Here is a 27,319-nt window from a genome sequence, read left to right as displayed (position 1 = left end):
AAGAGAAAAGAAGTCCTTTTGAGGAGAAGAGAGTAGTCAACAGTGTCATGCTGCAGAAAGTAAGACAAGGACTTAAAAAGTCCACTGGATTTGGCAGTGGGGCCATCAGCCACTGGATGAGAACTGTGATGTGGGAGGAGAAACCCGCTTTCTATCCCATATGCCCATATCTAAAAAGTCACTGTCACTTTTGTTATTGTCTTTCCCTTTCTCAGTAGCACTTCTTTCCATTTTTTTTTAGTCCTAGACCGTATACATAGTCTTCAAATTAATAGCAGTTTGAGCACCTACTCTCTCGTAGACTCTGTTGGAAATACAAAGACATGTAAGATATGATTCCTTTTCCAAGGAGGGGGAAGTAAAGGGGGAAATGGGAAGTAGTTTGAGCACCTACTATGTGCCAGGCACTCTTTGAATCCTCACAGCAGTCCTGTGAGGTCAATACTATGTTCCTTCCTTCTTTTTTCACAGAAGTGGAAGCTAATCTTAGCTTTCATGACTTGCCCAAAGTCATACAGAGATAGAACTGTCATATAAACTAAAGTTTATTTGACTTTAAAAATCTGTATGATTGTGTATGACTTTAAAAGTCGGATGGTTTGTGTCTGTAACTATGAGAAGATAAAATTTGTACAAAACCAGATAGCAGTTAGTTTAGGTAACAGCTTGGGGATAGACAAACTATTACAATGTGATTGAGTTAACTAGCATATAAATTATATAGAACAAAATTGCTAGACTTTGAGAAATAACATGGTAAAATCTTAAATTATTCCTTCTTGAGGTTTTTAGTGCCTGGCAGAGAGTAGTTGCTTAGTAAATGTTTGAATGAGTTTAGGGGGAGAGATAATGATAAGAGGGATTTTTGTCAGGCAAGGAGGGCTTTTGGAGGAGGTGGGAATTACTCTGGGTTTTAGGATTACCTTTGAAAGGAAGAAGGGGTGGTGCTTTGCAGCAAAGGCTGGAAAAGGCAATTAAGCAGAGGTCGCAAACAGACAGCCTGTGTGCTGGATAAGGCCTAGAGATGTGCTTTCTTTAGCCTGCACATTGTTTTAGAAAAATTGGAAGTAGCAATCTCTTGTAAAATTTTTCATAAAAACCTAGAATTCAAGCTACTATTTAAAATGTTAAAGATTCAGTAAACCCGAATCAATATTTTGCATAGCAAATGAACAAGATTTGAGTAACTATCAACCTCTGTGAGCCCAGGGTAGATGTACCCTCATATTTAGCCAGCTTTAATGGTATAGGTTTGCTCACATGGCCTGATTTAGCAAGTTTGCGACCCCTGAATGTAAAATATGTTGGGGGATGGGGAGGTAGTAGGGTTGGGAGGACTATGAATAAAACAGTGGGTCGAAGTGAAATGTGAATTTCTGGGGATTATAAAGGTAGATTGGAAGCCAAAGTATGAAGGACCTTGAGTGCACCCCCATTGAACATGGAGGGGCCATTGAAAGTGTTTTGAATGGGGAGTGATATGTTCAAAGTAGTGTTAAGAAGATGAACTTTGCAGTAGCCTAATGAATGATAGAAAGTAAATAAGGCTTTCTTTTTTTTTTTTCTTTCTTTTCCCCCTAAGGCTTTCTTGTAGTGTAGGCATGAGGTGTTAAGGGCCCTCCTTGACGTTGGGTGATGGATTATAAAATAAAGAATCGAATTAAGAGATACTAAAAAGGACTCACAGAGAATTGAATGTGGTCAGGGGAGTCAAAAATAGAAAAACCAGTAGAGTCATTAACTGAAGAGGAAGTCAGTACAGGAGTTAGTTTTGTTGTGTTTTATGTTTGTTTTATGTTTGCTTTCTGTCTTTATTTTTTGTGGGGAAGTTAGTGAGAGAAGGTGGGGTTGGGAAGATCTGTTAAATGGTGTATGTCACTGTCTTGCTTGTAAAACTTAACATTAATATTATAATTGGTTTTCTGCTTTGGGTACTAAACTACTGAAATTTTAAAATGACTGACACAAGAGCCAATTCCTTAGCTTAGGGTAGAATAGGTGCCCACCTTGCCACTAAACCATATGACTAAGCTGAAAATCACCTTCTTGTTATGGCTTTGAGCATTTCACTCCACTTTGGTCCTTCTAAACACTATGGGCTAGTATTTTTCTTATCTTAAAGTTCTTTACTACAAATACTAGATTTGTAACATTTATCTTCCAGTTGATGTAGAACATTCTCATGTTCGATTTCTGGGAAACCTGGTTTTGAACCTGTGGGATTGTGGTGGGTAAGTACTATGTGCCTACTTGTTTGTGAAGGTGATGGCAGTAATGATGTCACCTAATATAATCAGCGTGGCAAACACATCTAGAATAACTATCATTTGCATAGATGCACTGCCTAAAAAATATTTCAGAATTGTCAGTTGATTAATAAAGATCTGTGTTTTATACAACTTTGAAAATGCCCTCTACATAAGATGTATTTAAGTAGCTCTAATGTAAGCTCCATCTAAGTATGTATACTATGGGATAGATCACCCCTCTTTTGCCATGGCATAAATGAAATCTATGTCAGGTTGACTGATGGCAGTATTGAGTTCTTAGCTATTATTTATTATACCAGACTGTTCACAGTCATTTAGTAATTACTTCTAGGCAGTCTTCTCACTGTAGATTGGATTCTGAGCATATATTATCTGGCCAAGTTTCCTATTGTTGGAAGAGTAAGAGAGAGCACTTCCTTTCGTAATCAAGGCAATCATCAAAAATCCCAGCACAAATGTATACTTACTATGCCTATGTGCTGATGTGGTTGCCCACCTTAAGGTCATAAACATCTCTGTGCTGAAGCAGCAGTGTGTAATGCACAGTGATTAAGAGCATAGGTTCTTTGTCGAGTATATTATTCAAACTCTCTGTGCTGTAGCTTCACCTGTGCAATAGAGCACAATAACCAACTCATAGGTTTATTATGATGATTAAGCAGGTTAAAACATAAAATATACACTAGTGTCTTACAAAATAGATGCTATTGTCTGGTGGGTATGTCTCAGCTCCAAACTTACAAAAGATGCTCAGTGAGTATTTTGACAGAATAATATAAGAACTAAATATTCTAAAAGTAACTCTTTTCTTGCTAGCAGCTGGATTAACCCCCCCCAGGATATAAATATTCCCTCATTGTAATTGCTTCCAATTCTCTAATCTATGTCAACAGACTTACCCAAGTTCCTTGCTTTTAGGTACTAAAATATAAAATTCAGTTTTGTAGATCAAGTATCTGTAATTTAGGGAAATTATGATTCTTCCAAGGTTACACTGCTATAATTAGCAAGGTGTAGGATTAGAAATTTGTAAACACCACCCCATATACACCACTAAATGACACTACTGTTTTATTGCTGTCCAGCTGTTGAGATCTTTTTGGAAAATGGCACCCAACCTATGAACAGAGAGTAATATTTTGCTGAAAAGTCATCATTGGAGTCATTTTCATATAATTTAGAATTTTTACCATGAAGTTATTCAGCAAATGTTCATTAAGCATTTACCACCCTCCTTTTTAAAAGCTGTGAGGCAGTGGGGGATAATGTCAAGGATGGTCCTTATCTGGTTGTATAGCGAATTGAACACTGTTAATTAAAACCTCATCCAAATACGTGTAGTATTGCACTTGTGCTAAGTGTTGTAAATGAGAGGGATGTGTTGGTAAAGAGCCTACAGTGAGTGAGCCGGCTCAAGGTAGGGATGGTTTCTGTGAAGACATATGGGTTGGATTGAAATCTAAAGGAAGAAGGTGAATTAATTAGATAAAGTAAACAAGTAGCATGAGAAAGTGGGATCAACATGTGTAAAGACGCCTGAGTTAAACCATCAGCTACACAAGAATGAACAGAAGGTAAGTATGTTTAAATTGAAAGGAGAGAGGCCAGGCATGGTAAGTATGCAGAGGTAGGTGGGTCTTTGTGAGTTTGAGGTCAGCCTAGTCTACATAGTGAGTTCCAGTCCAGCCAGTGATACATACAAAAACAGTAGCAACAGCAAAACAAAACATAAGAAGAAAGGCCGAGGATTTTACAGGATTGCAAGTTATGACTCTGCAGTAGAGTATGGTAGATAGAGCTCAACACGTTTGGCTGTTGTTTGCTCTTTGAATTGAAGTATAAGATTATCTTTCTCGAGGGCGGTGGTGGCGCACGCCTTTAATCCCAGCACTCGGGAGGCAGAGGCAGGCTGATCTCTGTGAGTTCGAGGCCAGCCTGGTCTACAAAGTGAGTTCCAGGAAAGGCGCAAAGCTACACAGAGAAACCCTGTCTTGAAACCGCCCCCCCCCCCAAAAAAAATATCTTTCTCTTGATCAAGCTAAGAAAATTTCAAGCAGGAGTGATTGAACAGAGGATTTGTTTACTATCCAGATTTTCTTTCCTGTCAGACAAGACAACTTCATGGAAAATTATTTTACTAGCCAGCGTGACAACATCTTTCGAAATGTGGAGGTTCTGATTTATGTCTTTGATGTGGAGAGCCGTGAACTTGAAAAGGACATGCACTATTATCAGTCATGCCTTGAGGCCATTTTACAGAATTCTCCAGAAGCCAAAATCTTTTGCTTGGTACATAAAATGGATTTGGTACAGGAGGATCAACGAGACTTGGTAAGAAACTGGAAAGGTGCTGTACCAAATGGTTAGCATGCTTTGCAGACTTCCTTTATAAAAGTGTAGGTAACTTTGTGGCATTCTGTTTTTCAGAACTAGGAAGATCTGACCTGTGTGCTTTCACTAAGTAACCTTTATCATTAAAAAAAAAATAGTTTGCTGACCCTATTGTACTGTCACAGCTAAAAGACCCCCCAGGGTTAAGATGAGGAAAGGTGGTTGCTGTTGCTGGACTAATTTAGGAAACTGCTATGCACCATTTCAAGTGCCTCTTTACCGTGCCAAGCACTGTTCGCAATCCCTCGCAATTGCACCAGCATGAAGAATTTGTATGCATGAGTATAACTCAAAGATGACCAAGGATGATAAAGTAGGAAATAATCAACCATCATCTCGACAAAAACTTAAAATTAGTGACCTATAATTCAGAGAGAATTCAGGCTCAGTACAGAAGAGATTTAGTAAAAAAGGCAAACTCTTACCTATCTCAGATTTGGGTCGGGTAAGACATAGACATAGTCTACCTTCAGTGTGTTCAGTATAAAATAAGAGCATTAGATAATAAGGTATAAGATAAAAAAGAAAATCTCTAGAGATGTCATAGAGAAGAATTAAGGAAAGCAGTTTTAGATTATACTGGTTGTATAGGAGAATATAAATTCTCCTTGGCTTGGAGTATGTCTTAAGGAGCACCTCATACTAAAGGATTTTTCTGGTAATAGTTTTAGTAAGGAAACATGTTATATAATCCACAAAGGGTGTCAGATCCCCTGGAGCTGGAATTACAAGTGGTTGTGTGCCACCTGATACGTGTGCTGGGAACCAGGAACTGACCTGGAGCCCTCTGCAGGAGCAGCAAATGCATCTCTCCAGCTCCTTATTCTGTTATTTTAAAAATAATTTCAAGAGCTGGGGATGTAACGCAGTGGTAGAGTGCTGCCTGGCCCATTTGATGCCTTGAAATAAATCCCCAGTACACCACATTTTTTAAAATTATTTTTTAGTCAAAATTGCAATTAAAGCTAGAGAATTCCAACAAGTGAGTTCCTTGTTGGTGTCTCAATCACTTGTAATTTCTCATACTGCTTTTTAAATGTTCATAAATATCCTAAAACATATATTAATAGTCTTTTAATATAAATTTAGTTAATATATAAGTTAAAAATGAGATTTTTTAATAATCTCATGTTAATATATTTTAATATATAATAATCTCATTTTTAACTTTAATTTTAACTTTAATTGAGAAAATCATTAATTTTATTAAATATTAGACTGAAAAGTTTAAAATGACTGTACGTGATTCTCAAAATAACAGTTTCAGCTAAAATAAATATTTCTATGTATGTTTTTGTATGTTTGAGTTTTCCAGAGAAACATACTCAATCAGATGTGTTTCTGTGTAGAAAAACAAAGACACAAAGTAATGGAAGGGTATTTTATTTAAGGAATTAGCCCAACTGATTCTGGAAGCCTCCTCTGGAAGTATTCTTTAACCTGGAGAGCAGGGAAAATTGTCTAGAGACCCAAAAATGAGAGTATAAATATAGGAGAGGAAGAAGTAAATGTATCCTTATATTCAGATATGTTTCTGTACATAAAAGACCCTAAAAACTCTACCAGAAAACTCCTAAGCTATAAGCACATTCAGCAAAGTAGTGGGATACAAAATTAACACGAATAAATCAGTAGCCTTCTTATACACAAAGGGGAAAGTTGATTCCTATACCAATAGAAGAATTGTTTTTAACCACATCTGGCCAGTAGTTGTAACTTGTAGTCAGAAACTTCCTAAGCATATGCTATCTCACTTTCCAAGAGCCATGTCCTCGATAGAAATGGAATGGAATTGTGTCAGCATCTTTCCTTAAGTTGACCCAACCTCCTCTTTTCATTCAAGGGTTTCTGGATTTATAAAGTGGCACAAATCTGGGTACCAGTTGAAAAGCGCATTTTACAAATTGTGCTAGATTTTTGATCATTTGACCTACAGTATTTCATTTATGTAGATCAAATAAGAATGTAGTAGATATCCCTTCTAGATCATTTATAGGAGCACCATGATCAGCTAACCAAAACTATAGGTTTCTTTGAGTTGGTACTTTGGCTCTCTGTCCAATCAAATGAAGGTACTCTCCTTGTATTTGATGATAAAATGTTTCCGCATTGCTCTTGCTACTGTAGCATCCACTTCCCCCTTTGTATTTAGGTTTCCCAATTAAGTGGTAGCAATTACCACTGTAAATTTTGGCCTACAGAGAAAAGTGATCAGAGAGCTGAGGAAGGAAGTTGGGGTTCCTCTTAAAAGTTGTTTCTCATCATTGTGCTCTGGAACCTCCCACTGTTGATGAATGGGTTATAAATGACAAACCTTGAGCATTAGATTACTTCCTGTGTACTAACTAGATCAGTACAGGTCCAACATTTTAACTTCAGTTAGTATAGGTTATGTTTTGATTCATGTCTTAGGCACGAACTAAACAAGCAGAACATTTTAACTCTTCACCTACAAATCCTCTGCTTATTGGATCTGTATCAATAAATTTGGCCTGAGTGAATGTTATGTCCCTTCCACCATATTCTCTACCTTTAATATCTATTCTTATAGTTATCCCTGTATTTTGGTCTATATTTATTAGAAAAGTCATATAGTTCTTTTAGAGGGTAGAATAATCCTTATGGTTCATGCTTTGTATTTCACCTTTAGGAATATTCTGATACTTGAATGTATATATAGACCTAGAAGCAAAGGGTATGGTAGGAATGAATCAGAACTCTCTTGTAGCTACTTCTGAGGAGTCCATTTCAGTTTCTTCGGAAAAATTGGATTATTCTTAGATAAGAATGTAGTGGCTGCTTCCATGGGCAAAGAGTTGAGAATTTAGGCATCTCCAACTTCTTCAGGCTTTTACTATATGAATCAGTTCCACTCTCCAGAGTCATGTTCCCTCATAGCCAGTAGTTGCCCATGCTTTCCAAGCAGGTACCTCATGGAGCTACTCATTTAATTTGCACTGTAATTTATCTGCTCACAAGATGAAATTCCAAGTTTGCTTTGCAGCAGTCTCAGGCCTGTGGCTATAGGAAGTAAAGGTATCTTTCAGGGCAAATAGAGAAAGCAGGTCATTTATATTGTGATTGAACTGTATATTTAAATCGGAACTCATCCTTACCATTGACCATTTTATACAGCAAAATTAGGATCATCTAGCAAATCTATTGTACTCATTTTGACAAAAGTCACATATGTGGTTGTCAGATTGTTGTCTCTTACAAGTATTTGATTAGTATGATTCTGTATCTGAATTCCACATCACCCACAGACTCTCTTGAGTGTTCTTATTTCTTCTTGAAATAGCATCTTTAATTTTAGCCCAATTAGAGAACTAATCCCAGTTATATCAAAACCAATTCAGAAAACTTATCCTTAAGCGTCTACTCTACTCTAACTGAGTACATTCCCTGAGCCTTTGGTGTCAGGGGTAGGGTTAAAGACTTTTAGGGCGGAGTGTGCCAAAGTCTCTCACTCTGGGTACCATGTCCAGTTGTGGGTCTCTTTGTTAATTACCATCTACTACAAGAAGAAACTACCCTGAGGAGGATTCAGTAATACCCTGATCTATGGGGATAGCAATGTGTTTTGGTTTTCAGGGTTTTTTTTTATTTTGAGAGAGAGAGAGAAAGAACATGAAGTTGGGTGGGTAGGAAAAAGGAGAGGAGTTGGGAGGAAATAACTTGATCAAAATATATTATATGAAAAAAAAATTTTTTTTTGGTTTTTTTCAAGACAAGATTTCCCCATGTAGTTTTGGTGCCTGTCCTGGATCTCGCTCTGTAGGCCAGGATGGCCTCGAACTCACAGAGATCCGCCTGACTCTGCCTCCCGAGTGCTGGGATTAAAGGCGTGCGCCATCACCACCCAGCTAATCTTTTTTTCATTATTCAAAATTTTTTTTGAGCCAGGTGGTGGCGGCGCATGCCTTTAATCCCAGCACTCGGCAGACAGAGGCAGGCAGATCTCTGTGAGTTCAAGGCCATCCTGGCCTACAGAGTGAGTTCCAGGACAGGCTCCAAAGCTACACAGAGAAACCCTGTCTCGGGAAAAAAAAAAGATTATACAAGGTTGGGGATTTAGCTCAGCGGTAGAGCGCTTGCAAGTGCAAGGCCCTGGGTTCTGTCCTCGGCTGGGCCAGGGGCGGGGGAGATTACACTCTAGAACCCCCTCTCAGTACTAAAATCTTATAGTAAAGGTTCTCCAGAACAGCAGAATCAACAGAACGTGAAATAGGGGAGGGAGGGTAGCAGTTGAGATTGATTTATTGTAAGCAAATAGTTCAACTGATTGTAGAGGCTAGCAACTTGAAATTTGGAGAATAGGCCAACCAACATACTTGAGAACCATAAAACTTTGATATTGTACTTGAAGAAAAAAGGCAGTCCAGACATACATACCTAGGGAAGAGTGTTTCACAGGACTCCCTGGTATTCTGGCTCTTAAAATCTTTCTGCCCCCTGTTCGCCAATGTAGACTAGATAGATGCAGGAGTTGTGATGTAGAACTATCCATTGGGGCTAGACTCCCCAAGATTTGTTAGGCTCTGCATTGTGTCCAATTGTAGTTTTCTGTGACGGTCTCCATCTGCTGTAGAGAGAAGCTTCCTTGGTGAGGGGTGGTGGCTACACTTATCTGTGGGTGTAAGGATAAAATTTAGGGCAGAATGGTGGTGGTGCATGCCTTTAATCCCAGCACTTGGGAGGCAGAGGCAGGCAGATCTTTGTGAATTCGAGGCCAGCCTGGTCTACAGAGTGAGATCCAGGAAAGGCGCAAAGCTACATGGAGAAACCCTGTCTCGAAAAACCAAAAAAAAAAAAAAAATTTGGAATATAGTAGGGAATTATGCTTATCTAGCAAAGTAGCAGTAGTAGATTCTCTTCTATGATCCATGACTTCACTAGTCCCTGGAAGTTGATTAGGTTTCTAATACCAGGCATGATTTCCCTCCTGTTGGGCCTTAAGTCCAATTAGACAGCAGTTCGCTACCTAGTACAAAGTGGTCAGTCCTGAAATAAAATACACACAAACAGCAAAAATGAACTCAGGCCAGTGGTGGTGGCACTCGCCTTTAATCCCAGCACTCGGGAGGCAGAGCCAGGCGGATCTCTGTGAGTTCGAGGCCAGCCTGGTCTACAGAGCGAGTTCCAGGACAGCCAGGACTTTAATATAGAGAAACCTTGTCTCAGAAAACCAAGAAAAAAAAAATGAACTCAGCAAGCTTTATTTATGTAGCCATGCCTCTGTGTGTGTGTGTGTGTGTGTGTGACAATAACTACCAAAGGAAAAGACTATCAATTTAAGAAGAAAGGGGACAAGGAAGGGGTTGAGGGGAGGAGACTTGGGAGGGGCTGGAGTAAGGAAAGAGTAGGGGAAAGGTAACGTAACTACATTTTAATTTAAAATGTAGTTTAGGGACTGGAGAGATGGCTCAGCGGTTAAGAGCACTGACTGCCCTTCCAGAAGACACAGGTTCAGTTTCCAGCACCCACATGGCAGCTCACAACTGTCTATATGCAGGCAAAATACCAGAGCACATAAAATAAATTATTATAATGTAATTTAAAAATTAGAAAGAACTAGTCATCACTGTCTGTACACCCATACTAACAATCAACCCACTCGGGGAAACATCTGAGTATACATGTTTTATATACCTATTTTCTCTGTATATGTTGGGATATATATGTAGAAACAAATCCTAGCTGGCTAGAGCTTAGTTGTTTGTGTGGATTATATATTGCAAATAAAGTACACTACACATATAAATATATATTTGTATATATGTATGTAATATATGTTATTAAGGAGTATTTCTATAATACTAGAGAGCTAAAACATTTTGATTTGCAAAATTTTAATGTAAGTATTGCCATGTTAAAATGACCTAGATTTGGTAAATTGGAGTGTATATATATTTTAAGATACCTCTGTATGATAAATTTTATTTTCTAACAGTGCTCTCTATGCATATTTGCAAACGGGATAAGCCTGAAGAAATCTAATAATTGTTAACACCTTTATACCCTTGTTTGAGAAATAATAATACTCAAAGTTCCTATGAAGACAGAGTAAGAGGTCCTTGTCAAAATATGATACAATAATTACACCTCAGAATTTGGAGTGAAGGAGGAAAGCTGTTACATGCTGATCTGTTTGTTGGATTTTTTAATTCAGATTTTTAAAGAACGAGAAGAAGACTTAAGGCGTTTATCTCGTCCATTAGAATGTTCTTGTTTCCGAACATCTATCTGGGATGAAACTCTGTATAAGGTGTGTATGTTTCCTCCATTTCCTACTTTAAGAGCATGAATAAAAGTTAGAAAGATATTAACAAAACTAAAATATTTAAAACTATTTCATAGCCATCTAGATTTGTTGTACTAAACAGAAAATAATCAATAACAAATTGTTCAAAGAACATCTAACTTAACATCGAAAGAGTTTGGTTTTAATCTTAGATTGAGTTGACATTGTCACCAAGTTTGCCAGTTTGGACATGATTAATCTGCTACTGTTCTTTGTCATAGCAAAAATGTTGTTTAACATCCACCATCCATTTTGACCCATTGTGGTTTCAGTGATTATTGTGGTATCTAATGTGCAGGTACTTTACATGCTAATGGTATAAACTAATCTGCTTAAATTCAGATAGCACTAGAAGAAAAACAGTTAGTGGAGAAATGGGAGAAGTGAATCTTAGAATGAGATATGATATGTGTAAAAATATTGTAACTTCAGCTTTCAGTCCAAATTGAAGTCTAGCAGTTGACCCTCCTTGTTAACGTTGCTGGAATGATTCTCATACTGTTTGCAAGTCTAGAGGTGATCTCAGTAGTTCTGTGGATGAAGTTGAAGTTACCTTACTGGTACATAGGCTCCTACTTCTTCCATTTTTCTTGCTTACTAGTGGTTTAAAAATTCACTACTTTTGTGTCCTCATGTGGTCAGACCTTTCCTTCAGACTGCTTCTGGTATACATTGACAAGTGTGATGCTGGGTGCCAAAGGATCCTTCTCTGTCACTGGTAGCTAGAGCTTCAGTTTCAACTCATCTGACAAGTGTCTACAACCAGATGCACAGAAACCTGATTTGCCAAGGAGAAAAACCACTGGACTTTTAAAAATAGCAATTGATTTTTTTAACATTCATTTCCCCCCAGTATTATGTTGACCCAGGCTCACTCTAATAACAACATTTTGAGATACCTGTCTAGGAAGTACTGTTCTAGATTAATATGGGCCGAATTTCTCTCAAAGCCTTATTCCCATAGAACAGGTAACCGTGAATAAGGATGGACATGATGCACTGATAAGAACCAGCTGCGGTGTGAAGGATGGCAATACATAACACGACCAAAGACAATTGGCTAATCACAACACTGCTGTGAGTGACAATGTCTCTGCTGTGGTTAGCTTTGGTGCCTTCTCCAAGGTAAATTCAGCAGTGACATTAACACCGACCTGGGAACTTGGAACACTATGCCTAAGTAGTAAAACTAATTGAAAAACAGAGACATGGCACTACTACTATCTCTTCCATCAATGTTGCATAGAACTGACTTAAATTTTGATATTGTTTTATTCAACAAGCATTCGTTGTCTATCTATTGGATGCTGTCACATACACAAATGGCTAAGATAGGTTCCTGACGTCTTGTAGGAGACAGAAGAACGAAGTACACCTAACAAGAAAAATCGGAGTGAGAGTAAAGGAAGTGTTATAACAGAAATATGAATACAAGCATCTTAAGAGAATACTAGGAGGGTGAAACTAATCTCATCTGCATGCATACTCCTGAATGAAGTCAGTTTCAGGCAGTCACACAATAGACCTTTTAAAATTCAATTGAATCAGTAATTTGTATAGATGTGACCAAACATTTGAAAATTATAATCCTAGTTGTTTCTTTTATAAGAATATGTTGTATCTTTGAAGGGAGGGGCTACTTGTCATTGTGACTCTGATATTTTCACAAAATTGTCTCTTGGATGTATGCTAAATGTAGCATTATTTCTTTTTAAAGCTGTGTATAATGTTGAACTTCAATATTTGTTGGATGTCTGGATTAGAAGGGTTTTAGCACAATAGATCATACTTTGCAACTTTTTTCCTAAGGCTACATGATGACATTACATTACCTGTTTACTCATGGAAAGAAATTTCTCCAGCATTTCTCAAGTGTTTGAACTCTAAACATTCAACTCAAGGATACAAATCAAGTATTAGGTTAATGTTCTTGTTTCGTTTTGTTCTATTTAACGTCTGTATTTGTTTTGGACTCAATTATCAATGTATTTAGCTGTCTATGTCTTGTAGGGTACTTACTCATTTCAGAGGCCTGGAACTGGCTACCTGTTAGTAATAGTTGATTGTGCTTCTGTCCTGTTAGGCTTGGTCCAGCATTGTTTATCAGCTGATTCCTAACGTTCAGCAACTGGAAATGAACCTGCGGAACTTTGCTGAAATTATTGAGGCTGATGAAGTACTTCTGTTTGAGAGAGCTACCTTTCTGGTAAGGACTTTCTGCTCTACAGATATATTTCAAACTGTCTTCTTCCATTCAGAAAACAGGATTTTACTGCTTTTAGGAAGAACCACCCCCCTTTTACATCAGCATATATGGTCTTATTTATAAAGCATTATTGTCTGCAAGTGGTGTGGAAAAAGTCCTTTGGTAAGTAACCTTTTATAAAATTTAGATTTTTGCAGGTATGGCTCGTTAGAGACTGCAGATTAGTTCTAGTAATAACTATTCAATTATAATGTAGGAATCTTATTACCCAATTCTCTATTAAGAAATGTAGGGCATTTTTCTTTGAAGAAAACTCTTTCCCCACCCATTTATCAAAAAGATTGATACAATATGAAAACTTCTAACATGTAAAAGGCTCAGTGACTTAAGAATTCAGATGGAGAAGTGGAGCAGGTAAGAGGCGTAATTGGTAGTTCTGCTTTTCTTATAAATTGAATTTAGCAATGATAACAGAGTCTGCTGTACAACCATGGGTCGGTGATACAAAAACCTGTATTATACATATATTTTTTAAATATTTATTTTTATTTGTGTGTGTGTGTGTGTATGTATGTATGTGTGTGTGAGAGAGAGAGGGGGGGGTTTGCCAATTGTGTGTTGGGTGTCCATGAAGGGCAGAAGAAGGTATTCAGATTTCTTGGAGCTGGAGTTACAGGCAGTTATGAGCGAAATGACATGGGTGCGGGGAACCAAACTTGTGTCCTCTGGAACACCAAGAAGCACTCCTAGTCACTGAGCCGTCCCTCCAGCCCAGTGAATCCATTTGAAAAATAGTAGAAATTAGCCGCTGGGCGGTGGCGGTGCACACCTTTAATCCCAGTTCTAAGGAAGCAGAGGCAGAAGATCTCTGAGTTCCGGGACAGCTTGGTCTACAGAGTGAGTTCCAGGACAGCCAGGACTATACAGAGAAACCATGTCTCAAAAAACAACAACAACAACAACAAATGTAGTAATAAAAGCTAATTTGTCAGAATACATTGCATAAATAATTGATAATAGGCTCATTTAATGTACCTCTCAAAGCAGCTCCCAGTGAAGAATTTAGTCTCTGATCTTTACTAGTGCTAGGTGAGTTTAGACAAATGTCTTAGTCATTCTGTGCTTGTTTCCTCTTCTGCAAAACCAGAGTAATAATGCTTATATCATAGATTGATTGCTTGCATCAAAATGGGGCAGCAAAGGGGTAAGCAGCCAGCACAAACCTTGCCTGATAATTAGCAGCAAAGGATAGAGAATATATGCTTGTAGTTCTAGCTTTGGTATAAGAATTACATTTTACCGGGCGGTAGTGGTGCACACCTTTAATCCCAGCACTTGGAAGGCAGAGGCAGGTGGATTTCTGTGTGTTCAAGGCCAGCCTGGTCTACAGAGTGAATTCCAGGACAGCCAAGGCTACACAGAGGGACCCTGTCTTGAAAAATCAAAAAAAAAAAGAAAAAAGAAAGAAAGAATTATAATTTAACATTATGTCAGAATTTTCATGTGAATATTTTTCTGGCAAATGATGTGAATTTTCTTATGCTAGAAATTTGCAACTTATTTTCAGCCTTAAGGGTACTTGTGGTTTTATTAAAATTGGAAGGTGCTATTAAAGTATTTTTACCTGGTGTGGGTATTTGTCCTTAATACATCCATTTGTGATCGACAGTACTTGGGATCATCTAGTAAAGGTTTTTAATATGATTCCAATAGATAGTTTGTTATAGCCTTCTTTAAATTATATGTTAGGGACTGCCCAAGAGCAGCTAGATATTTTTATTTCCTTTTTACTTATACTATTTTAAGTCAAAGATCATCTTGTGAAATGTTAATAAGGTAACATTTAGTGATTAATGTAATTGAGAAAAACGCCAAATGCTCCTTGACTCGGATAGGGTATGCTCTGATAAACTCTTAACTTGAAAACCTACCAAGCTTAGCAATGCAAATACTCCAAAAATGATTAGTTCATATAAACTGAGAATTTACCTTCATAAACTGGGATTTACAGCTCTCTGTTGCTATTCAGTATCACAAGAGAGCATTGTATAATATATTCCAAGTCTAATATATGTACAGCATATTCCAAGCCTAGGAAAGTTCAAAATGTGATTTCTACTGAATGTGTATTGCTTACTTGCCATGGTAAGTCAAAAGTCATACCGTCATGAATCAAAAATAATTTTTAGAGAATACATAAGTTATCTAATATTATTACAAATGATCCTGGGTATGTTATCTAAATGAATATGGAAATTGTTGGCAAGGATATGGGAAAGAGGGCAAGAAACAGGATGCTCAGCTTTTAAAACCAAGATGACCAAAGGACTCATAGATGTCTGTTTAATTAGTAATAATGGTGTGAGTATATGCATATATGCATGGTCTCAAAGGATAATATCTCTTCACAGGTCATTTCTCATTATCAGTGTAAAGAACAGCGTGATGCCCACAGATTTGAGAAAATCAGCAACATTATTAAGCAATTCAAGCTGAGCTGTAGGTAAGAGACTTTATAAGTATTAACTTGTTAATTTCTGGGTAATATTTATTATTTTGAAATTTAAAGAATCTAGTTGGCTATACATTTATGTTCACAGTAGTTTGCTTAGTCAGATAAAAAGTTGAGTTCTGGGCTGCAGAGATGGCTCAGAGGTTAAGAGCACTGACTATTCTTCCAGAGGTCCTGAGTTCAATTCCCAGCACCCACATGGTGGCTCACAACCATCTGTAATGAGATCTGGCACCTTCTTCTGTGTACATAATAAATAAATAAACCTTAAAAAAAAAGTTGAGTTCTAAGAGATCTTACAAGTGACTGAAGTGCAGTCCATTGTGATTTTAATATAAGCATAATAGTCTTAGATTTTGAACATGAAAAGTAATTGGGCAAGGACATTATGTTCTTCATGGGAACTTGAGAGAGTTACTAAATTCAGAAATTTTAACGAAAAAATAACCCAATTCCATGGATTATGTGAACCAAACTGGTACAGAAGCATATAGAAAATACTTGTCAGTGGTGATGGCACACACCTTTAATCCCAGTACTCAGGAGGCAGAGGCCAGCCTGGTCTACAGAGTGATGTCCAGGATGGCTAGGGCTGCACAGTGAAATCCTATCTCGGAAAAAAAAAAATACTCAAGTCAAGTATCCTTGAGATATTTTATACCACTTAAGAAATAAAAATAGCCGGGCAGTAGTGACGCATGCCTTTAATCCCAGCTCTTGGGAGGCAGAGGCAGGCAGATCTCTGTAAGTTCGAGGCCAGCCTGGACTACAGAGTGAGCTCCAGGAAAGGCTCCAAAGCTACACAGAGAAACCCTGTCTCAAAAAAAAATAGAATATCCAGTAAGATTTTGAAAAGGAAGGGGGAACTTGTGACCTGGTGAAGGAGAAAAGCCTGGGCTTTTAAAAAGGAAACACTGGCCAGGCAGTGGTGGCGCACGCCTTTAATCCTAGCACTGAGGAGGCAGAGGCAGGTGGATCTCTGTGAGTTCGAGGCCAGCCTGGTCTACAGAGTGAATTCCAGTACACCCATGACTATTTCACAGAGAAACCCTGTCTTGGAAAACAAAAAAATAAAAAGGAAACACTGTTGCTAATAGGGCAAGAGTAGAGTGTAAGACTATTCAGCAACTAAAGTAGAACAGCTGAAAGTGTTGGCATGGGAGGAGAAGTGAGAGCTATAGAAAAGAAATGAGTTGAGTTGAGATCAAATAATTGTCTCCAGTAGAAACAGTGAGCAGCTAGACAGGCGTGTACCACACTGCCTCCCTGGGATCGAGGGCACTTCTAAGAACAGGGAGCAGCTGTCCCATCCTGAGCATTGATGCCATAGGAACAGTTGTCTGGAGAGAGACAACTAGGAGCTAGATACACCATGAGCATTGATTACCAGGGAAGGTGGTGGTGGCGCACGCCTTTAATCCCAGCACTCGGGAGGCAGAGGCAGGCGGATCTCTGTGAGTTCGAGGCCAGCCTGGGCTACAGAGTGAGTCCCAGGACAGGCTTCAAAGCTACACAGAGAAACCCTGTCTTGAAAAACCAAAAAAAAGGGGGAGGTGTTGGAGATTTAGCTCAGTGGTAGAGAGCTTGCCTAGCAAGCACAAGGCCCTAAGTTCGATCCTCAGCTCCAAAAGAGAGAGAGAGAGAGAGAGAGAGAGAGAGAGAGAGAGAGAGAGATTATCAGGGATACCAGGGTAGAAATGCAACAAGGGCATATGAAGCAGGAGTCCTAGAGGGACCCACCTGAAGAATAAATGGAAAGCACTACCGTCAGCACTGTTTGCACAAGCGCCAGCATGCTCACACAAAGGAATTATGCTCAGCCTGGCACGCTGTTACAGATGGACACAAGTACAGTTTGGGGCAGTGTGTATGCATCATTAGCAAATGAAGAGCAGGGGTCTGGGTTCGAGGACAACAGCCTGTGACAGAAGTGCATACAAATAGAGCCTTCCACATTCCCTCAGAGCTTCTGAGTCAAAAGCTCCTCATAAAAACCGGTCAGGAATCATCCAAGATAAGTCAGTAGCTGACAGATGGATTGTTTCAGACTTGGCAACTCCTAAGAAAGCAAGTACAACACAGAAACACCTTGCAACAGGGAAGACACACCCATGTAATGTGTTTAAATTATAGAGACTAACACCTGTCTCTTTACCTACCGAACAACCAAACTGAAGAGCAACTGTATTCACCCCAAAGGAAGAAATCCTAGGATTATAATAATTGTTGTCTCATTTTAGTTACTTTTCTGTAATTCTTAAGTTATATGCTTGTATTTTAATTGTTTAATAATTTTGTTTTAATTTGTATCTTGCAAGAATAAGCTTTTATAACAGACTTTACTTTTCTGTACCTATTCTTGGTTTGCTCTATTGTTTCTCATGCCTGTAGCTCTGTACTTTACTTTTATTATACTTTACTCTTTCCCTTTTCTACACCCTTTACTAACCTTAGCTATAAACAAGTAAGATACATTGCCCCACAGTACCCTAGTCCCTCTGTCTTGAACATTAAGGACATAAGTGATCTACACAAGGTCTTTTCCAGCATGTTGACATCAGGGCTTCTGTCAAACTATTGTTTCTGTTACTAAATTGGCTTCACCTACCAAGTGAAGGCAGCTCCCTGTGATGACTTGCATCAAATCAACCAAACCAGTAAGAAAAGAAAGAAACAGGAAAACTAAAAGCTACATCCAACAGATACACAAAGCACAACAAAGCATCAGTAGAGAGAGAATGGACCACTGTGACACTGTGCTCATGTGCACAGATGTTCACAATTCCTCCTTACTGGAAATCAAAGATACTGAAATACCTGAAATGCCAGAAGAAGACTTCAGAGTCCTGCTTTTAAAAAAATAACTGTGCTCAAATAGAGGACTCAAAAAACAAATGACTAAAGTAAGGATTGTTCAGGGCCTAAATACAAAAGTTATCAAAGTGGATGGAAAGGTTAGCAGTGTGGAGGAGAAATGCAATAAACAGGTAGAAAATACTAAGGAAATTGAGATTCTGAATTTCACAAAATAAAAGAATATCAAAAAACACAGTGGGAAGAATCATTAACACACAAAACCAAGCAGAAAAAAAGAATATTAAAAATAGAGGACAAAATGCATTCAGATAGATAGATAGATGGAAAAAAAGGAAGGAAGGAAGATAAAATTAGCAATGACCAGCCAGAGGCAGTTCTGGCGCACACCTTTAATCCCAGTATTTGAGAGTTCGAGGCCAGCCTGGTCTATACAGGACTGCTAGGACTACACAGAGAAACCCTGTCTCAAAAAACCAAAAGAAAAAAATTAGCATGACCAAACTTATAAGAATTATCAGGATATGTTCAAGAGCCCAAACCTAAGAATCTGGGAGAAGAACTAAAATAAAATGCAAGGGCATTGAACTAGAGAGACTACTCAGCGGTTAAGAGCACTTGTTGCTTTTGCAGAGGACCTGAGTTCAGTTCCCAGTATATTCAGTGAAATTATAACAGAAAATTTCCGAAATCTAGGGAAAGAAATGGACAGCCAGACCCAAGAGGCATTTACAACCCTAAGTAGCCATGACCAAAGAAGAGCCTCTCTGTGACAAATGAGCCAACAATACAAAACAGAGAAACAGTATTAAAACTGTAAGGAGAAAATGTCAATCCTCTGACAAAGGCAAACATCAGAATAACATAAAATCTCTTATCACTAAGCTTAAAAGCTGGAAAAACATCACCTGATATATTTTAAGCCCTGAAACCAAACAAGTGACAACTAAAATTGCTGTGTCCAGGAAAGCTACCTTTTTAATAAATGGAAAAGAACATTTCAAGGTAAGCAAAAACTGTGGGAGTTCATGACTGCCAAACCAGCACCTTAAAAAAATACGAGAACAATTGCTACGCACAGCCAAAAGACAGTCAGTCTCAATCATGAGATCACAGGAAAGACTAAATTTCAGGGAAAAAATGCAGAAAGGAGAGCTGAGAAGGACCCCATAACATTTAACACAATAAAATAGCCCCATAGGAAATAGGAAACCTTAAATGCAAGTGTCCTCAGTTCCTCATTTAACTGCTGCATACAGTAAACTTACTTTACTGGCAAATGTATAGACATAAAGCTAAAGAATGGAAGTCAACTCCTCAAGCAAATGCAAATGGATAAGCTAGTACAGCTAATCTGATGCTTGATGAAGTATGCTTCCAATGAAAATTAGATCAATTGGGACACTACATAGTAATATGAGGAACAACTTATTAAGAATATATAACAGTTGTAAATGTATAAGCGCTACAGTACCTAATTTCATAAAACAAATATACAAGAGCATGAAAACTCAGATGGGTCCTGATACTGGTGATTTTAATACTCCTCCTCCTCCTCCTCCTCCTCCTCTTCTTCTTCTTCTTCTTCTTCTTTTGGTTTTGTTGAGACAGGGTTTTTACGTGTTGTTTTTGGTGCTTATCCTGTATCTCGCTCTGTAGACCAGGCTGGCCTTGAACTCACAGTAATCTACCTGGCTCTGCCTCCCGATTGCTGGGATTAAAGGCGTGTACCACTGCTGTCTGGCTTTAATACTCTTCTTTAGATAGGTCATCTGAAGTGAAAATTAACAAAGAAATGTCAAAGCTATAAAATACCACAGATTAAATAGATTTTGTAAATCTCTGCAGAAAATTCCATCTGACATCCATTGTTTTCAGCAGTCTATGGAACAGTCTCTGAATTTGATCATATAAGCTACCAAATAAGCCTTAGCAAAAGAATTAAAATAACTCTTTTTATTTTGTCAGAGTGTAGTAGGACTGAAACTAGAAAGACAAATAACAGAAACAAAGAAATTGTAGAAAAATAACATATGCTTAAATAAACAATCAGTGATAGATTAAATCAAAGAGGAAGTTTAAAAATTCCTAGAATCAAGTGAAAATGATTGTGCACCTTACCATAATCTGTGGTATACAGCTAAAGCAGTTCTCAGAGAAAGGTTTATAAGCTGTAAGTGCTTACAGTAAAAGTCAGAGACGCCTCAAATAACAGTGGTGTACCTTGAGGTCTTAGAGAAAGGAGAACAAGCCAAACCTTAAAGCAGTAGCGGGCAAGAAAGAATATGAATCAGGGCAGAAGTTAATAAAATGGAGACTAAGGGACAAATACAGAATCAGGCAAAAAGATGCTTCCTTCTGAGGCTAAATGTGATTGATAAACCAGTAGCAGAACTAAACAGAAGAAGAGGAAACATTAAATGAATAACGTTGGAGATGTAGATGGGGATGTTGCAACAGATTCTAATGAAATCCAGGAGATTATTAAGGGACACATTGAATAATTCTATTCAAAAATAAAACCCTGAAAAATCTGGAAGACATGGATAGATTCCTAAATATTTATAACCTACCTAAATTAAGTAAAAAGGTATAAATGCCTCAGACCCATATCATGTAGCTAGACTGAAGCACTAATTAAACATCTCTCTCCACAAAGAGGCCTAGAACCAAGTGTACTCTCTGAAGAGTTTTACCAAACATTTTAGAAACAGCTAAATCTAATACTTCCTAACCTGTCCCAAGAGACAGAAAGGGAAGGAATACTACCAAATTAATTCTATGAAAGAATTATGCTGTTACAATAACCAGATAAAGACACACCAAAAATAACCTAGACCAGTTTTCCTGATGAACATAGATGCGAAAACTGTCAACTGAGTACTTGAAAACTAAATTATAGAACACACTAAGATTATATACCATGACCAAGTTGCTTTTGTCCCACAGATTCAAGGTTGGTTCAATGTGTGTTAATCAGTAAGTGTAATATAATACAAAAATTAACATAGGGATGAAACTCAAACAATTAGTACATTCAGGAAAGACTTTTGACAAAGTTTAGCAACTTCTCATGATAAAAGCCTGAAAAACCTAGGAATAAAAATAATGTATCTTGCCGGGTGGTGGTAGCACATACCTTTAATTCCAGCACTCAAAAGGCAGAGGCAGGTGGATCTCTGTGAGTTTGAGGCCAGCCTGGTCTACAAAGTGAGTTCCAGGACAGCCAAGGTTGTTACACAGAGAGATCCTGTCTAAAAAAAAAGAAGTATCTGGACCTAAGAAAGGCTATGCGTGTCAAACCTATTGCCAACATTATATCAAATGGGGAAAAAATGAAACCATTTTCTCTAAAATCAGGAATTAGAAAAGGGTGTCTACCCCCTCCATTTTATTCATTATAATGCTTAAAATCAGAGACAGAATACTGAAACAAAAGAAATAAAAGGAATGTAGGAAAGAAAGAAATAGAATTATCTCTATTTGTAAATGACATATTCAACTGGATAATTCTTTAATCAACATATTCAAATTAACAGGATACTAAATCAACATTAAAAAATCAGTAATTATATAGACTGAGCAGGTTGTATTTTTATATTTATATACACACAAGTAAAGGAGATGTGTAGATCAACAGACTAGTATAGAAGATTCAGAAATAAACCCACACTAATACTACAGGCCCCTAGCTTCGGCAAAGATGTCAGAAATACATACTAGGAAAAAAAAGACAACTATTTCACAATTGGTTCTGGGAAAAACCATCTGGATATTCACTTGTAGAAGAATGAAACTAGACACATATCTCCTGCCCTGCAAAGAAATTGATCAAAGATCTTATTGTCCTGAAGCTCTAAAACAGCTAGATAAAAATATATGCAAAATACTTCAAGATATAGGCAAGGACTTTCTCAAAATGACTTTAGGTGCTCAAGAAATAATCCCAAGAATTGTCAAGTGGGATTACATGAAATTAAAGAGCTTCTATATAGGAAAGGAAACAATCAAATTGAAAAAAAAACTTTATAAAATCTGTCAGATTAGATTATGAATACCTAGAATCTTTTAAGAACTGTAAAAATAAAAGGTCTTCCAATCAATAAGTGACAAATGAATTAGATAGTTATCAGAAGAAATGTATATGACCAATAACTGTTTGAATAAATGTTCAACATCCTTAGCCATGAGGGAAAATGCTAGTTAAAACATCTTCACTATCACATCTCAGCCCACTAAGTCTGGCTTTCATTAAGAAACAAAGACAGCAAATTCTGAAGCACATCAGGAGGAGGAGCAAGTCCTTGTGCACTGCGCAAGGTGTAAACTTGTGCAACCACTATGAAACCAGCGTGTTGCCGTGCATGGTGGTGCACGCCTTTAATCCCAGCACTCGGGAGGCAGAGCCAGGCGGATTTCTGTAAATTTAAGGCCAGCCTAGTCTACAGAGGGAGTTCTAGAAAAGGTGCAAAGCTACACAGAGAAACCCTGTCTCAAAAAACCAAAAAAAAATTTAAAGAAAGAAAGAAAGAAACCAGCGTGTCAGTTGACCAAAAAACTCAAAGTAGAACTACTGTATCACTCAACTAAAATACTCTGGGCATATATTCAAAGGACTACAGAGATAATTGCACATCCATGTTATTGCTGGTCTATTAACATCTTCAAAATAGATCCAGCTTAGGTACCCATCAACAGATTCACAGATAAAGAAAATTTTGTGCATATACAGTATGGAATATTGTTCATCATAAGGAAAAGTATGACATTTGCAGGAAAATAAATGGAACTGGTAATACTATGTTAAGTGAAATAGGCTATTCAAACAAATACCATGTTTTCTCTCATACGAGGAGCTGTTCAAATTTGTGTCTCTGTGCATAATAATAAAAGTAAAAAATAAATAATAAAAATAAGAAATGGGACCATGAGAGAGTAGGAAGATATCTTAAGTTGAATTAGAGAGAAGAGAGGGAAATAGGATGCACATGACATGAAAACAGATAGGTGCATAATTTGGGGGATAAGGAAACTAGCAGTAGTGAGGGGAGAGGGTTTTAGGAGAATGGGGAGGGGGCAAATAAGAACAAAGTGAGATGTGTGTGTATAAAATGCCATAATGAAACCCATTGCTTTGTTTGCTAATTTTAAGAATTATTAGAAAATCTTCAGTAACATTTTTTAGTATGTGTCTAGAGTTAAGCCCATTTTCACTTCTTAGTGTATATCAATCCATATCCTATTTCCCAGTCTATTCACTCTCTAACCATGGTAAGTTCATCAGTACAGTTTCTTCAAAACTTAACAAGTGGTGAATTGAGACCTGGTGCTATAAAAATTTCTACTATAATAAGAACAACTTATTTCAGTCTTTTCTTTAACCACCATTTTCCTTTCTCCCATAGCAAGCTGGCTGCCTCTTTCCAGAGTATGGAAGTGAGGAACTCTAACTTTGCTGCTTTCATTGACATATTCACATCCAACACTTACGTCATGGTCGTGATGTCTGATCCATCCATTCGTAAGTTGAAACTTGACTGACATAGTTTCAAAGTCTCATAACTTTTAAACAAAGGCTGAAGAGGTAGTACTTTATTAAATATTTAAAAATTATTGGGCTGGAGAGATGGCTCAGTGGTTAAGAGCACTGGCTATTCTTCTAGAGGACCTGAGTTCAATTCCCAGCACCCACAGGGTGGCTCACAACCATCTGTGAGATCTGGTGCCCTCTTCTGGCCTGCAGGCATACATGCAGACAGAATACTGTATACATAATAAATAAATAAATCTTTTTAAAAAAATTATTTTATAATGAGGGTGGTTGTACAATAACATGAACTACTTAATCTCATTGAACTGTATACTTAAAAATGGTAAGTGTGGTAAATCTTACATATTATACATATGTAATGTATAATATACATATATATTAAAGCTACTGTTAAAGAAAGTAGTAGTAGTGGTAGTAGTAGTGTTAAATGATTTAATAGGCTTACATGTTGAAGCTGAAAAATAATTTTTCTCAGGTATTATATTTTTCTTAATGAGAACTTAAGAAAGCAGGTGTCTTAGGGTGTCTATTGCTGTGAAGAGACACCATGACCACAGCAACTCTTATGAAGAAAACATTTCATTGGGGTGGTGGCTTAACAGTTTCAGAGGTTCAGCCCACTATCATCATGATGGGGAGCATAGCAGCATGCAGGTAGACATGGAGCTGGCAAAACCTTCACCAAAAGACAGCAGGAAGTAGACTAACTCACTGGGTGGTATCCTGAGCATAGGAAACCTCAAAGCCCACCCCCACAATGACACACTTCCTCCAGAAAGGCCACACCCACTCCAACAAAGCCACACCTCCCAATAGTGGCACTCCCTATGAGATTATGGGGGCCAATTACATTCAAACTACCACAGCAGGTTACTAAATTGAGGAATTTTAAAGAAGAGAGAACCCAGATCCCTGAACTTTTAAAAGACTAGCCATGTAACCTCTAAGTTGTTAAAAGCTGAACCATGTCATCTGCATATTTCTGTTATGAGCATTAAGGGGTAATATTTGTTATTTCCATACCATGGAAGCCATGTCTGCTACAACCATTAGACTAAAGGTTCTCACAGTGTTTCCATAATCCCATGTGTTTAAATTATGTCTTCTGGTTTTATCTACTTTAGGTTAATATTTAAAGGTAGCATAAGATATTGAGGTTTATTCTATTAGTCTCAAACCAAAAGATTGTGAAATTTTATGTTTAGGATATGTGAAAATCTGCTTCAGAAATATCAAACCTTGATAACTTGAGGCTTGCTGTTCCTGTATGTTCTCTGGCATACATTGAAGGATTTGGATCTTTTAATTTATTTGCTTTTACTAGAGAGACATTTCTTTGACTGCTCTTCTTACTCTGTTGGGTGTCTCCCCACCCCCACCCTTAGCTTCTGCAGCTACTCTGATCAACATCCGCAATGCCAGGAAACACTTTGAAAAGCTGGAGAGAGTGGATGGACCAAAACAGTGTCTTCTCATGCGCTAAACATTGCTGAAAATATTGTTTAACACAAAAAAGTTGAAACACTGTTTCTTAATTTTATTGTTGTATTCCTATATGTAGACTCTAAAATATTGTGATGCTTACCACTTCTGTATTTCTTCTCTACTCCCCAGTCTTACCATTTAGCTTTGAATGCTATTTATTCAAATAGCCAGTGAGGAGTTAGAAGATGGGGTGTCCATGAAGTTGGTGTAACATATACTTAGGTGATATATGTAAGTGTTCTGATAACATGATTCTAATGGTGTTTGTGTTCTGATAACCTGCTTCTAATAGTTGTGTATGCCAAAGTCCTTCCCAGCATCCTCTTGTATTCATTATCAAATATATACATGTAAGTTTAAAGTATTACTGTTTTCTCAGCATGAATTAAAAATATTCCGTAACTCAGCCGGGCATGGTAGCTCATGCCTATAATCCCAGAATTTGGGAAGCAGAGGCAAGAGGATTGCTGCAAGTTTGAGGCCAGCCTTTCTGCATAGGGAGGTTCAGGCCAGCCAGGGATATATATCAAGATCTTGTCTCACAACTCATATATATATATGTATGTGTGTTTATGTATATATATATACACATATACACACATATATACATACATATATATGTATTCCTTAACTTGGATTGTAAATAAATGTTTGCTGTTAGGGATTTCAGTGTCTGTGTTTCTTTTTCTTTTATCTTAAACTTCACACTAAGATTTAAAAGTTTCATTTATTCTAGAGAAGAGAACTTGCTTATTGGAAAAAGGTATAAAATAAAGTTAATTGAAGAATGGAGCCAGATTTTAGCCCTGAGTTCCAGGGAAGACTTTAAATGTCTGATATCTGAATTTTATAGTAAAAAGGAAAACACAAGAAGCTACTGAGCAGGATAATTATGTGAAATCAATATTTAAAAATAATTTATCTATACCATATATGCTGATAGCAGTTGGAGATACTATGTTAGTAATCCAGGCCTGATCTGGACTGAAAGTCTCCAGTCAGTGCTGGTAAGATAGCTGGTAAAAGCCCTGCCTGCCAGGCCAGATGAGCTGAGTTCCATTGCCAAAAACTATATGGTGGAAGGTGAAGAGAGATTCCTGCAAGTTGTCCTGTGATCTCTACATGCATACCCACATATGTAAACGCACACACAAAGGGAGAAACACACACTGAATAAATAAAATGTTAAAAGATTAAAAAGTCAGTTCTAGGAAGCAACTAGAGAACGAATGAGTAAAATCTGGATGGAAAGTAAGATGAAAATTTTTGAGGTTCAGCAGTGGTTTCTATGTCATTTATATATTCTATAACACCAAATGCACCTTAAAACATTAACTAGAATTGCTGTAACCTCTAACCTGGAAACAGAACACATAGACACATGTTTAGGAAAGACAGAGCCCTATGGACTCATCTCATTGCTCCTCTACTTCATGGTATAACATGTCTTCCAGTGCCAGATGTGATGATTTATGCCTTTAGACTACATGGAGAAATCCTGTCTCAAAAAAAAAGGAAGAGGGGTTGGGGATTTAGCTCAGTGGTAGAGCGCTTGCCTAGCAAGCGCAAGGCCCTGGGTTCGGTCCTCAGCTCTTTAAAAAAAAAAAAAGAAAGAAGTGTCTTCCAGCATCAGTCTTCCCCAGCTCGATGATTTATTCTCAGTTGAGAAAGAAGTAGTTTTTATTAAGTAGCAAATAACATGTTTGTAAGTAGCCTGTGTTGCATAGACTCGAAAGAACTTCATGGGAATAATTTTAGAAGCTGTATTCATTCACAGAAGAAATCT

At 37.6% G+C, this 27,319-nt stretch overlaps 1 protein-coding gene across 2 annotated transcripts in view; it reads left to right on the top strand.

Annotated features, from left to right (window-relative positions):
• Rragb (Ras related GTP binding B) overlaps nt 1–26,197 on the top strand; it is a 35,228-nt gene extending 9,031 nt beyond the window's left edge. Inside the window, exons 4-11 of one of the 2 annotated variants that reach the window (XM_052753110.1) lie at nt 242–325; nt 2,165–2,231; nt 4,379–4,601; nt 10,834–10,929; nt 13,049–13,171; nt 15,583–15,674; nt 23,903–24,018; nt 25,434–26,197. In XM_052753110.1, coding sequence (XP_052609070.1) covers nt 242–325; nt 2,165–2,231; nt 4,379–4,601; nt 10,834–10,929; nt 13,049–13,171; nt 15,583–15,674; nt 23,903–24,018; nt 25,434–25,531 — 899 coding nt within the window. In that variant the 3' untranslated portion in view covers nt 25,532–26,197. The remainder of the gene's footprint in view (nt 1–241; nt 326–2,164; nt 2,232–4,378; nt 4,602–10,833; nt 10,930–13,048; nt 13,172–15,582; nt 15,675–23,902; nt 24,019–25,433) is intronic. The other variant, XM_052753185.1, reaches the window with a different exon arrangement.
• The last annotated feature ends 1,122 nt before the right edge of the window (nt 26,198–27,319 follow it).

This window comes from Peromyscus californicus, unplaced genomic scaffold (genome assembly GCF_007827085.1).
Source record: "Peromyscus californicus insignis strain IS unplaced genomic scaffold, ASM782708v3 Scaffold_10__1_contigs__length_136768540, whole genome shotgun sequence".
Taxonomy (NCBI): Eukaryota; Metazoa; Chordata; class Mammalia; order Rodentia; family Cricetidae; genus Peromyscus; species Peromyscus californicus.
The sequence above is the reverse complement of the archived record's forward strand: the minus strand, read 5'-3'. Positions and strand labels throughout refer to the sequence as shown.